Here is a 12,590-nt window from a genome sequence, read left to right as displayed (position 1 = left end):
ACGAAATGGCCCGAGATGTTGCTGCTGCCCTTTCACAACCATAAGGGGCGTCGCGCTTCAGCGCAGACGCCATAAATTTGACAAAACGGTGCAAATTAGTTAGTAGCGTATTGATGCATCCTAAGTCATTTCAAACATACAAGAATGATAAATCAAACACTGATGTAAGTTTTTTTAATGAAAACTTGAATAAAAATATTTTGTCTTATTATTTCTTTTGTTTAATACTTACTATGTCTTAGCAACAGTAGGGTGCAAAATCGAACAGCGTTACCGGTAGTAATCTCCGCTTGAAAAAAGCATTAATCTAGTGACCTTCCATATTTTATCTCGATAGAATCGAACAATATCAATCTTATTGGTGTTTATCGGCTTTTATGGTCTATTCCTATGCAAATCCTTTTCAAACCGGTGTTAAATAGCCGATAAACAACACTAAGACCGATATTATTTCTTTATCATAAAATCATGGTTTGTAATCTTCTTCATCACTCCAGTTGCACAGAGGGTTGTAGAGAAAGAACAGCATTCAATAAAGAATGAGAAACTCAATGTTAAAATTCACATTCCGTCCAAAAAGTCGGAAAATCCAGATGACATGGCGGAGGAAATGGAAGAGGAGGAAGAGACTGAGCCACCTAAAACAATAAAAGTAAAAGGGATTAACAAATCTACATCGAGAGATACAGTCGAGTTTTATTTTGAGCATTCCCGGCGATCAGGAGGAGGTGATATAGAGACCATTAAAAGTGATGATGAGGATGAAGATGTCCTTTACATCACGTTTAAATCAACCGAGGGTAATACTTTTTTAATTATTACTTGTAAGCATGAACCTTTTAGTTTTTTTTTTTTTGTTGTTGTTTTTTAATGCCAATGAGAGTCTGACTTTATTTTGTATGGTTGCACTCATACATTATGTTGTAATGCAATTTCACTTCCGGTTAAACTGTGAGTGAAGATATCAGTTTTGACTTTTTATGAGTGAAGATATCAGTTTTCACTTAGAATATATCAGGTTTTAACGAATGAAGATATTTATTTTCACAAGTGAAGATATTAGTTTCACACATATTGTGAAACTGAGAATAATTTAATACTAAAAGCTGATATATTCCATCCTTATCAGATTTTGATTTGAAGTTATTAAAACGTCATTAATAATATTGCAAGGAGTTTGTCAAAATTAGTATTTTATTTTATCTCTCACAGTATTTAGCACTTCATTTCCTAATTGTATTCTGTGATGAAACAATTTATAAACATCATGTTCAAACTAGAATTGGTAGATTAAATGATTCAAATGTAATCATTATTATAATACTGTACTTTGACTTCAAAATTCAAAATGGTTAGATATTGTTTATTTACTTTTTCAGTGGCTGTAAGTGTATCGAAGAGAACTCACAAACTGGAAGGAAAATCATTAAATGTTTCCCTGTATGTGCCCCCTGTAGCACCTCCATCGTACGACAACAAAATTCTGCTTAAAGGATTGCAAGCCAGTACAACTCAAGATTGTTTGTTCACTTTTATCGAGGCGAAATCTGGATGCGTGCCAGAAACAATGGACTATCATTCTGAACAAGAGGATGTTGTTATTATTACCTTTAGTGAACCACCAGGTATGAAAACTATGATTTTCCGCTTTTTGAGAAAATATTTATTTCTTCAAATTACTCTTAGCCTGCTGATTTTCTTTAAAAGTCTTGTTTAACTTGCAAAGTTGGAACTGTCCTTAATAAATTTTTAGGGATATCAAGATGAAATTCTAAAGTAAGCCGGCCATGGTATTGAGCCTGGTCAGACTGTATGGATATGATATTACACGGATGAGAGACTGAATAGATGTACAGACTGTCCTGGCTCTATACTGGTGGGAAAGGCTGATCATTTTCAGTTCCAGCAGGGCAAGAGTTAAAAGCCTATTAAAATTTGTTCTCATTTATTTTCTGAAATATACACTGTGTAAATTTTTGAATGTGTGGAAGCTTAAACAAGAATAACAAATTGTTAGACAATACAGTTCTGACCTGCTGTATATAAATGAAAAGTACAGACCGGGTAATTTGTACACATCACGTTTAATTATTTATGTATATTTTACTTATTTATCTTTCTTGTAGACTTTAAGAAATTGGAGAGTGCATTTGATAAATATAAACTGGAAGGAGCGTCACTGAAGATATGTCCTGTACCGATATCAAACTGTATCATTGTGGCAAATTTGGCCTCCGATGTCACCATAGACACCATTGAGTTTTACTTTGAAAACAAAAGAAAGAGTGGGGGTGGAGAAGTTGAAAAAGTTGTGATGAATGAGGATGACACGTGTCTTGTTTACTTTGCTGATTACACAGGTAAGTTAGAAAAATGTTAGTTTGATGCAATTATGGTCCACATTGCATTTTAGGAGCTTATACAAAGTAGTATAATGCCTGGCATTACCATGTTTCTTTCATTTATTTATTTATTTATTTATTGTTAATAATTACAGCACTGATTTATAATGATGTAATGTAATGTTTAAATAACTTTATATAGAAATATTACCGGGAAAATACTGTTTACATTTGCATTTTTACGTGTAACTTAATCATAATTGTCCGACTTAATTAAATTGTAATTGTTTGTATCGAGAATTTCTCGGTACGATTATGAGGTCACCAGAGTTTTCACCTGATAACAGTAAAAACACGAAATGTCATTATTATCTTTCGGTGTAAATGATAAGAAAATTACCTTTATCACTTGTTTGCATAATAATTTATTTAAATTCTGTGTATTTACATGTGTAACATGTAATATCTTTAGATTTGCTGTCCGTGGTCCTGCATCGCTTAGCGGAAGTAGTTCACGCATGCGCTATAAGACTCCTCAACTTGACCCATTGTATACACACCGGTCTCTCAAATATCGACAGTAAGACCGGTGTACACAATGCAACTTGACCTCATTTGGCATGTTAACAAACAGTATTTTTTTAGAATATTTTTTATTTGTTTTACGTCCTGTTATCTGGCAAGTTTTGTTGGTTGTTCCCAGTGGTTGTAAATGAAATAATTATGCATAGTTTTTATTCGGTAATATCTGTGAGTAAATTTTCCTGGCGTCTCCTCCTGAATTCCTTACGGAACTGAGGATTAGTGAGTTTTCGTGAGGAAACACACCTATAAATACGGAGGTTTCAGCGTTTCCTCACTTTACTCGAGCTCCTAGTCCAACTAATTAGACTTGTCAAAGAGACACCGAGATAATTTTGGACGGGCGCTGTCTTTTTTCCAAGTCCAACCACGAACTGCATTTTTATGCACGGACGCTTCCCAATTAGAAGTTGTTGGGAGCGAAAACTAGAAAAGTTTTAAACAAACAGCCTACATTACCTTAAAGAGGACCGTTTTATATGTAAGGTTCCAAATTATCATACTTCAAAGTCAAACAGAAGTCTAAATATTCCACTTTATTTTTTTAAATCGTTGAAAATTTTTGAAAGCGGCCATATTGGAAGCGGTGTCATGGTAAAATTGTGACATTTCATGGTGTAACACAGGTATCGGTGGCAATCGATTGTATACGCAAGCCTTATAATACAATTTGTTTATGTTATTGGTGTGAATTATTGCAGGAATAACTCTTATATTCACACACGAATATTTCAGCATTAAAAATAAAATGTTAAAAAGGAAATTCTGATAACCTTACTTAGAAATTAAATAGTTTATGATGTCCGACATAAGATCATACTGCATTTAAGTCTGTTTAAATAAAATTGTCAAATTATAAAATTATACAGTTGGGTTTTTAAACATCTGTGATCATTAGGTGAAATTTCTGAACTGCCTTTGATGCCCAACATACGAAAATACAATGTAATTGTAGGTATATCTTAATGAATTATATTATAAATAGTCTATACATGATGAAGCAAAGAAGAATTTCAATTTGTATTACACTCCATATCAATTTCTAGTTTATTGTCTTAAAAACAATATTGAGGACAGTTGCGTAGGAGAAGAAGTTCAAAGCAACCAAAAATAACTTAAAAATTTTGAAAAAAAAACTTAAAATTTCACACTATAAAATGAAATTTCAGACTGGCCTTTTCTCAAGTTATTTTAAGGCATACTGCATGCTTGGTGTTCAACCCTTTTACAGTTGGACGCTACGCTTTCCTCTTTTGATTACATCTGACGGACCAAGTGGGAGACTCTATGATGGACAGTTCTTAAAGCCCTTTGGGGACTGAATTGTCTTAATGTTCGCCTTCTGCCTTGCTTTGTCGGGCCCTTGTAGGTGATTTTCTTGTTGCTCTGCCTTCCTTTAAGGTATCGAGTACTTTGGTTATGGTCATTAGGCAGTAACTTTTTCTACATATTTACATAATTTTGTATGTGTTTTATTTATTTCGTCTAATGTAACCATGGCCATTGTTAGAATTTCACTTGGCGGGGATTAATTTTATATACATTTTCGTGTCATTCAGGAACATATTGGGGCTAAGAGTGGGGTTTGGCGCGCCTAAAACCGGTTTAGACTCCCCAGTGGTTTAACTACCACTGACCATTCCAAGGCGGTACCCCTTTGTGTTCCTTCACGTGTTTTTCTTGTCTGTATTGTTACTTGTTTTTGGATGTTTACATGTTTTGTGATGTCTGTCTTGTTGGATTGTCGTTGACGGTAGGTATTTTCTCTTCCCCCCATCCATTTTTAACCCCCCCCCCCCATCTTTTCACCCGTACAGCCCTTTTCCCTTTAATTCCCTTGTTGGCCTGTTTTTGTTTATATTACTTCACATTACATGTCCCGCTCCTTTCGTCCTTGTGTTCACTCCAGGTACTTGTTTGGTGCCTCTAGGTGTCCTGCTTGGGTGTGTCCGGGGGCGGCGTCCTGTGAACGTTGCCTTTGCCTTGTTGATCTTTATTCTTGTTATTTTAAGAAATTACAGCTCTCAGTAAAATGCAATTGTCGCACAGATATGACGGGGTTTATGATAAAAACGCAGCAAGTGGGAATTAAGTAACCGTAATTTAGACGTAGAATAACATAACAATGTAAGACAGATAGTCTGTTTAAATTACTGTAGTCGTCTGTTAGAACGACTGTCGCAAAATTCCATGTTATCTAGTGCCCGCTTTTCATTGAACGGCACCTCGAATGTGTCACATTGAAAGTTCCATGATTACCTCCGTATTTTGTACACATCTGTGGGTGTTGATTCAAAATTTCAACATTATTATGTTTAAGTGATGTTTAAACCGACGCAATGGAGCACTTGCACCTACCAGAGCCGTCTTTGGCACTTATGTGTAATTATGTTTCGGTTTTGCAGTTTTAGGCGTTTTTTGTGGGGGTTTTAAGACGGGGAGATGGGTGGATAAGTTTTTTCTATTTTCTTTACATTTCTTTGCTTGCTTGCCGAACCTTGTATTAATAATCATTATGTGTTTGTTACGGTTCGGTATACATGTATAAAATATGTTAAACAAGATGAACAAGGAAAGGTGACGTTCAATGAACGCAACCCCAACACGACCCACGAACAAGAACCATTGGCAAGGAGCCCAGGAGGATCCTAAACAAAAACAAGACAGGGCGCAAGGGAGAGCACGGTCAGGCTTTTTACTAAAATGATACATATGAAGAAATAATGGTAACTGACAAGGAAATCAAAATCAAAGAAAATAAACAAATGAATGATTAATAGGGCCTCTAAGTAAACGAGCACATGGGAAGGGGATAGGAAATTCAAGGAAGGGGGAGGGGGCGAAATAAAGAAATAAAACTAGGGGCAAAGGGAAGACACTTACCATAGACGAGAAAACAAGGGACAAAAACAAAAGTGTCACCAAAACAGTATAAAACAACAAGACATACACCTTAAACATGTACAAGTCTCTTAATCTGTTCATTTGAAAATTCATATCTTCTCAATGACCTTTTTTAAATACCCTCTATTTAAAATCTATTTCAATTAAAATATGTGACCCTTCCCTTATAGTTACACAGCATATGGCCATCGTCGGATACCCACGATTGAAAAACATGTCACATAACATGATGAATGATAATGGTTCGGCCGTGGGTATCCTACGATGCATATGGCTGGATCACAATAAAGTTCCTTTTTAGTAAATTAATAAAGTATGTCAAGAAGACATTAATCTTCATCAGTAGGTTTAATATGGTATTATTTATCGGCAATCGGTGAAAAAGAATTCTTGAAATATTATTTGTACAAATACTGAGTAATTTGATGTGCATTCAAATAGTTCCCATAAATATTTCTTTTACGTTCTTAATTGTCATATAAATGGTATTTTATGCGAGAGTGACATTGGCAGTCATTAGCAGTAAACAAGAAGGCAAACCACCTATTGATAAATGTTGAGCACATGTATTAAAACATTTAAAAAATATTAAACAACAGTACTTGTACGGAGCCTATTTGCTACCATTGCATTTTATGTTAAACACATTGGTATTTTTTCATTAGTATTTAATAATGAACAAATTTATTACAAAATAATGAATAGATTTATTTCCCCTATATTTTTTTGCAAGTTAATCTTCCTGCGTTACCCAAACTTACCTGCTAGACACAGTGGTAGGTACTACCAGCTTTCACGGAATCGATTTTTTACGATGACGTCATAACATGTCCGCCAAAGATAATGTAGACAGTACAAATTTGAAATAAATCGCATGTATGCGTTAAGACAGGTACAATCTAATAATTTTTCTAGGAGAAGTTAGTACAAGAATTTATATTCTATTTTTGATTTTTAGAGGAAATTGAAGTTACTTTCATGTTTAAGCAGTAAAAATCAGTCAAAACTATCGATATTGTTGCCGGTAGATTTTCCGTGCGTAAAAATGAAAGTTAAAATTAGGCGTAACGGTTTGACAGTAAGAAAAAAAAGTCTGTAAAATGGGTCAAACCGTTCACGCCGAATTAATTAGGCTACTCGAGCTCCGTGACCAGCAGTCAGTTGGCGTAGATCCATTCATATTGCTGAAACCAGACTTTGATATACTTGGTTAATTATTCTTTATTTTATGCTTTTCAGTGGATTACTGATTTATCCGTGAAAATTATATTTGATAATTTCACAGCGAAAATTATCAAAATATAATTTCACTCTTTTCAATATCGAAACTACTTTTTTTAAGATTTTCCCCATGTGGTACCTCAATTTTACTTTTGCTGACAATTCTGATAATGTCCGGCTGTTTAAAGAAAAAGCAAAGCTGAAATTGATAAATAACTTAAATGTCAAAAGTAATAAAAAGAAGAAAATTTACTTCTATTCATTCAAATTCCAATCACCAAATTTCGTCTCTAAATTTTTTTGTTTCATTTTTACAGTCTGAAAAAATCCATTCCTTCCCAATGCATAACTGCTCTTGATGACATTTGGGCATATTAAAGTATCCTACGCAATAACTGCCGTATGCTTTATGAAAAATTGAAAAGCATTGACAGCCATCACTCGAAGAATAAGTAAAACAACCCATCGTTCCTTAGCAAGCTTCCAAGTTTTCCTAGCTCCTTTTCTGAATGTTTTCACATCTGTCAACACTTATTTTTTGTCTGTTACAATCCTCAAATAAGTTTTCTTTCTTTTAAAAAGGTGTATGACTAACAAATCCAAATTATATCCCTCTGAATCTTACACAATTATTTTCCTCCCATGAAATACACAACTTTAAAAAAATGGCTGCCGTTTACATTTTACAAAGCCAGGTCTAATATAAATTCGCAGTAAGTAACAGAAATATGGATGGATGGTTGGACTTTTTCTCCTACAAGAATTGTTTGTTTTATTATTAAAACAAGCGATCATTCATATTTTTTTAATAAAATGAATAAATATCACCGTCATTTAACGTTGATTGGCGAACTTATTTTTCAGCTCAAGACTTCTTGTTTTTAATGAGAAATTCCGACTAAATGGGGCTCTCAATGGGGAAAACAGATTTTAATATTAACGTTAAAATTATGGAAAATTCGTTTTAACTTGTTTTTTAAGCATAACATAAAAAGAAAATTTGTCTGTTTGTTGTGTAAGATGTAATTTTATTTCATCTCGTGAACTTTAAAAACAGTATTCTCACGAGTGGCTACGCCACTCGTGAGAATACTGTTTTTAAAGCCCACTCGATGTAATAAAATTTCATCTTACACACAAACAAACAAATATCCTCTATATATACCTATTCTTTGTGAAGATATTGTAGATTAGTAGCCTATTGTTATAAATTATCTACTTCCGTTATTCCACAAATTTGTATAAAATACACATTAACTGTTCTTAATTTAATTTCATCATTTATTTTTAGAGAATAATTCTAAAATTTCTAGTCTACAATAAATAGTTAAATTTAAGTTTTTCTTTCTCACACATGATAGATTTGTCACTGAGAATTAACTCCCAAAAATCCCTATACTGACTCTAGCTCTTGAATCTCATTCTTGAATCTCATTCTTTAATCTTCAATCATGAATGCCCCTAGAAAATCTTGGGTCAGTATTTTATGAAATACCTTATCTCTCCATAAACTCTAGTGTTGTCAAATTTAAACCTTATATTTATGACGACAAGTGTTGACCAAGTTACCATACCAGAAACAAACAGACTGATTCCTGGTATATTTATGATGATAACCGATGATTGAGTTTCCTAAACCCAACAATTGCAGGCCTCTTGTCTAGAGTTTATGAAGGTAGCCGTTGATAGAGTTGATACACAGTCTAGCCCCAATATATTTAATAGTAATAAACAATGACAACAAAGAAGGTTTTAATTCTCATGTAAACTCAATAATTAAATTAAATTTAAATTAAATCAAACCTTAACCAGTTGCATTGCTAAAACTACAACACTATTAGAAGCTGTTTTTGGCCATTTTAGTCCATATTATATGGGGGACGGCCTCATCGATCACCCTCAAGGCTTGCCAGAATTTGTTATAATTTTCCTTATTTATTTGAATCGTTGCGAATGTTTTATATATTATAACCAAATAAAAGTGGTTGAAACGTTAATTAGCCCCGAGTTTGACTGCATCATTTGGAATTCTTCCAATTTCTTGAACTCTGTCAGTGACATCGTTCCTGTCTGTTCCACGCTAAACCAATTAATTATTTACGCAAATACAAGTTGTGTTACAGTATGTTAACGAAATCACTGTATCCTGTCTTGCAAGCCGATACAATTTAATGTGTACCCTGTCTTGTGATTACAACCATGTGTTACTTCCGATCACTGTACATTATAATTATGTGTCCTTGAGTTTAGGAGAGACTCTTAAAATTTATAAGTGGCTCTTTAGGCTAACGGTGGGCTCCATTTGTATATAATGGCTTCTTAGGTTTAAAAGGGACTCAGATGACTTACAATGAGGCTTCTTAGATGTAAAATGTTATGGGCTGCTTACGTTTTCGTGGGGCAAAACATCAACAAGGGGCTTTTTAGGATAATGATGAGCTCTTTATATTACAAGGTTTTTTATGTATACAAGGGTTTAGGTGGAGCTTAAAGGTTAATTAGGGGCTCTCTAAGTTTATGAAGGGTCACTTAAATTTTGTTGGGGATCTTAAATTGCTTTACATTCCAACAGTTATTTTATGAAGTTACCATGTCATCGTGGAATTGTCATTTGGTATTAACTGCATGCTGTCCAACACTTTGTAGAATTTATGATTTTAAGTCAGCTCAATATGTTTTCATAATTGATTTTAAGGGTCTGTTTGCTTATCTATGTTCCGCCGTACAATATAATAATGAATGATGTACATTTTCAGCTTAGATCATATTTTAGTAGTATAGAACTGGAATGATAACCTAAAAATTTGTAATCATTTTTAATAGTTTATTTTAGCTTGAGTCAGTTGTGTTTCATATAAAGAATTGTTAAAAAGTGTACTTGGCAAAGTCCCGCTAAGTGACCCTCTGTAGGACAATGGCATCTTTACAGCAACATTATCATTTCTTCACAAAGTAAGACATATAAACAAATTCAACCTCTGTATAGAAACACTTCTCAGTAACAACCGGTCTTTTTCTCCCGAAAGGTGTTGTTTTGCACAGGTTGTACTGCACATTTGTCATGGCATGAAGCTATTTTCAACAATTTTATTCCAGTGATTGATGATGTGTTAGAAAAAGAACATACACTCAATAGACAGCTGCTTGATGTAAAAAGATATCAGGAATGTCTTGGTCGTCCTGAGGGAGAAATAGCGGAAAGTGTATTACGCCTTCCTGAAGATCTTGTTCTTATAAATGTTGATGCCCAGAAATTAAAGTTAATGAAATATTCCGATGCTTTTCGTTTGGAAATAGAAAGACAACTTGACTCTTGTTATGCTACGATTGTTTGGCCAGAAGAAGGTGGAGAAGTTATTTTAAAATGCACATTGACAACTGAGGTCAAAGACTGCTCCAAATTGATAAAAACGTGGAAAAACACAGCAGCGGAAATTTTTGAAGACTTTATGAAACTCATCATAGTGAAAAAGGTGCAGATACTGCAGGATATATGGGGCAAGGTGATGGAGGAACTACAGACGTTCTATTTAGAAAACCCTAAAACAGTTGCTATATTTGTAGATAAGAATGAAGGTGTTATAACAGTGGCCGGAATTAAGAAAGTAGCTGAAGATCTTTCAACAAAGATTGAAAATATGACAAAAGTAGTTATGGCGAAGTAGAAAAAGAGCGTGTAAAAAATAAAAGAAACCATCACATCCTTGAAAAATATTGAAACTAGAATGCTTTTAGCTGATAAATTTCCTACAGAAATTGAAAAACTTTTCCCATACCTGAAAGTTAAGATAAATCAGAACAAAAATGAAACTCTCTTTGAAGGGCCGCTAGTGCAGGTACGAGATGCTAAATTAAAGATGTATGAATTGAAGGCTGGATTTGCTATAGATCGCTCCAAAAATGTTTCGGAACTTGCCACAGGAACATGTTATAGACAAGCTTAAAGCTTAACAGGTAGTTACACTTTCACCGTTTCCACTCAATCCATGGTGTGTCATTTATCACAGAGCCTAGTAACTATACAATAGAAGAATTTCCTGTGTTCTCTAATTGATTTTAGTCAAAGATCAATGTCAGTGACCTTGCATTTGACATTTTTATAGTAACTGGACAATCGTTAGACACAGAACCTTAAAATTGTTTGAGAACATTAAAAAGTGTTTAGGATCTATTTTACAGTAATTTTGTACATGGATTTTGACTTCATGTCTGCCCACAACTTAAAAAATATTAATAATTTAACATATAGTCTTCTTATTTTATTCTCTAATTATTATTTTTCTTAACACCTGATAATGTTCTTTAATTATTTCTGCTCATGACCGTAACGCATTGTCACTGCTAAGGATGAGGCATATGTTTTATTTTGACATATTTTATTTGCTTAGTACATTAATTAAATCTTATATTAAATATTTTTCATCAAGCTTCATTTTTTGTTGCTCTTTTTATTTATTTACAGTGTAAATTATTCTTTAAAAATTGACCAAGGAAAGAAATATTAATTTTTTTGAGCGCATTGTTAAAGAATCATATAATGCTCAGTTTGAGTTTAAATGCATAGGAATGTTATCACGGTTGATATTTCTCTTCAATTATTTATTACAGTTTTGTTAATAAACAATTGCAATGTAAACTGGTAATCACTTCATTCTTTTTTCCCGCTATATATATTTGTGATGGGAATGATTTTGTCCGCCTTGTTAATTTCACGGGAGAGCTTTTGTCCGCCAAGTTATTTTCACGGGAGGGTTTTTGTCCGCCTTGTCATTTCTTTTGACGGGAGGGCTTTTGTCTGTTTTCCGTGTAAGCATTAAAGATTTATGATTCCCCCCCCCCCTTGTATTAATATACTTGCATGCAACTACATTTAATGTATACATTTTCAGAGGGGTCATATCTGACATTTGTTAGTTCCATTTTTTACTTTGTATAGTTGTTGAAATATGTTTGATTACCTTTAATTTCTGTGTAAGAACATTATTATTTATACTATTATACATAAACTTATTGTGATGTGTTGGGCGGTTGAAGATGACAAATTCAAGTTAATACAAACTCTGGTTTATCACCCAAGGTAATGTTTCAACTTATTTCTCCATCATTACAAGGAAGTCTATATTTTATATAAAATACGGATTTTGGTACAATAAATGCCTTTTGGACTCTATTTACAGGTAAATATCAACATCGTTCGCAAATGTCAACAAAAACGGCACAGTTTATCGCCGATTTAACAAAAAGTATTCAATTTGCAGAAAAAAATCAAATACTGCCCCAAACCCTGACATATTTAGCTTGACGGGCTATATCCGGTGGACGCTGTACAACAGTGATGATGTTAATCTAAATAATGACGAACATAAAAATGTTTATAACAATCATGATAATTATGTAACGGATTAAATTACTGGTAAGTTATCCAGGAAGGCTAATAAGGTGGGAAAATATGATCAGATCTATTTCCAACATTTTGTTTATATCATTGGTATGTTCATATCGGTACTTTTTGTTTTATGTTGCACCAACACTGTTAAGTTC

General features: G+C 33.6%; 1 protein-coding gene across 1 annotated transcript in view; it reads left to right on the top strand.

Annotated features, from left to right (window-relative positions):
• Positions 1-11,670, top strand: part of LOC132747656 (uncharacterized) — a 58,009-nt gene extending 46,339 nt beyond the window's left edge. Inside the window, exons 5-8 of the mRNA XM_060737101.1 lie at positions 498-800; positions 1,380-1,625; positions 2,127-2,360; positions 10,146-11,670. Of these exons, the coding sequence (XP_060593084.1) occupies positions 498-800; positions 1,380-1,625; positions 2,127-2,360; positions 10,146-10,714 (1,352 nt within the window). The 3' untranslated portion in view covers positions 10,715-11,670. The remainder of the gene's footprint in view (positions 1-497; positions 801-1,379; positions 1,626-2,126; positions 2,361-10,145) is intronic.
• The last annotated feature ends 920 nt before the right edge of the window (positions 11,671-12,590 follow it).

This window comes from Ruditapes philippinarum, unplaced genomic scaffold (genome assembly GCF_026571515.1).
Source record: "Ruditapes philippinarum isolate M1 unplaced genomic scaffold, ASM2657151v2 ctg1142_1_1_1_1, whole genome shotgun sequence".
NCBI lineage: Eukaryota > Metazoa > Mollusca > Bivalvia > Venerida > Veneridae > Ruditapes > Ruditapes philippinarum.
Note: the sequence above shows the minus strand (reverse complement) of the source record. Positions and strands in the feature narration are given on the sequence as shown.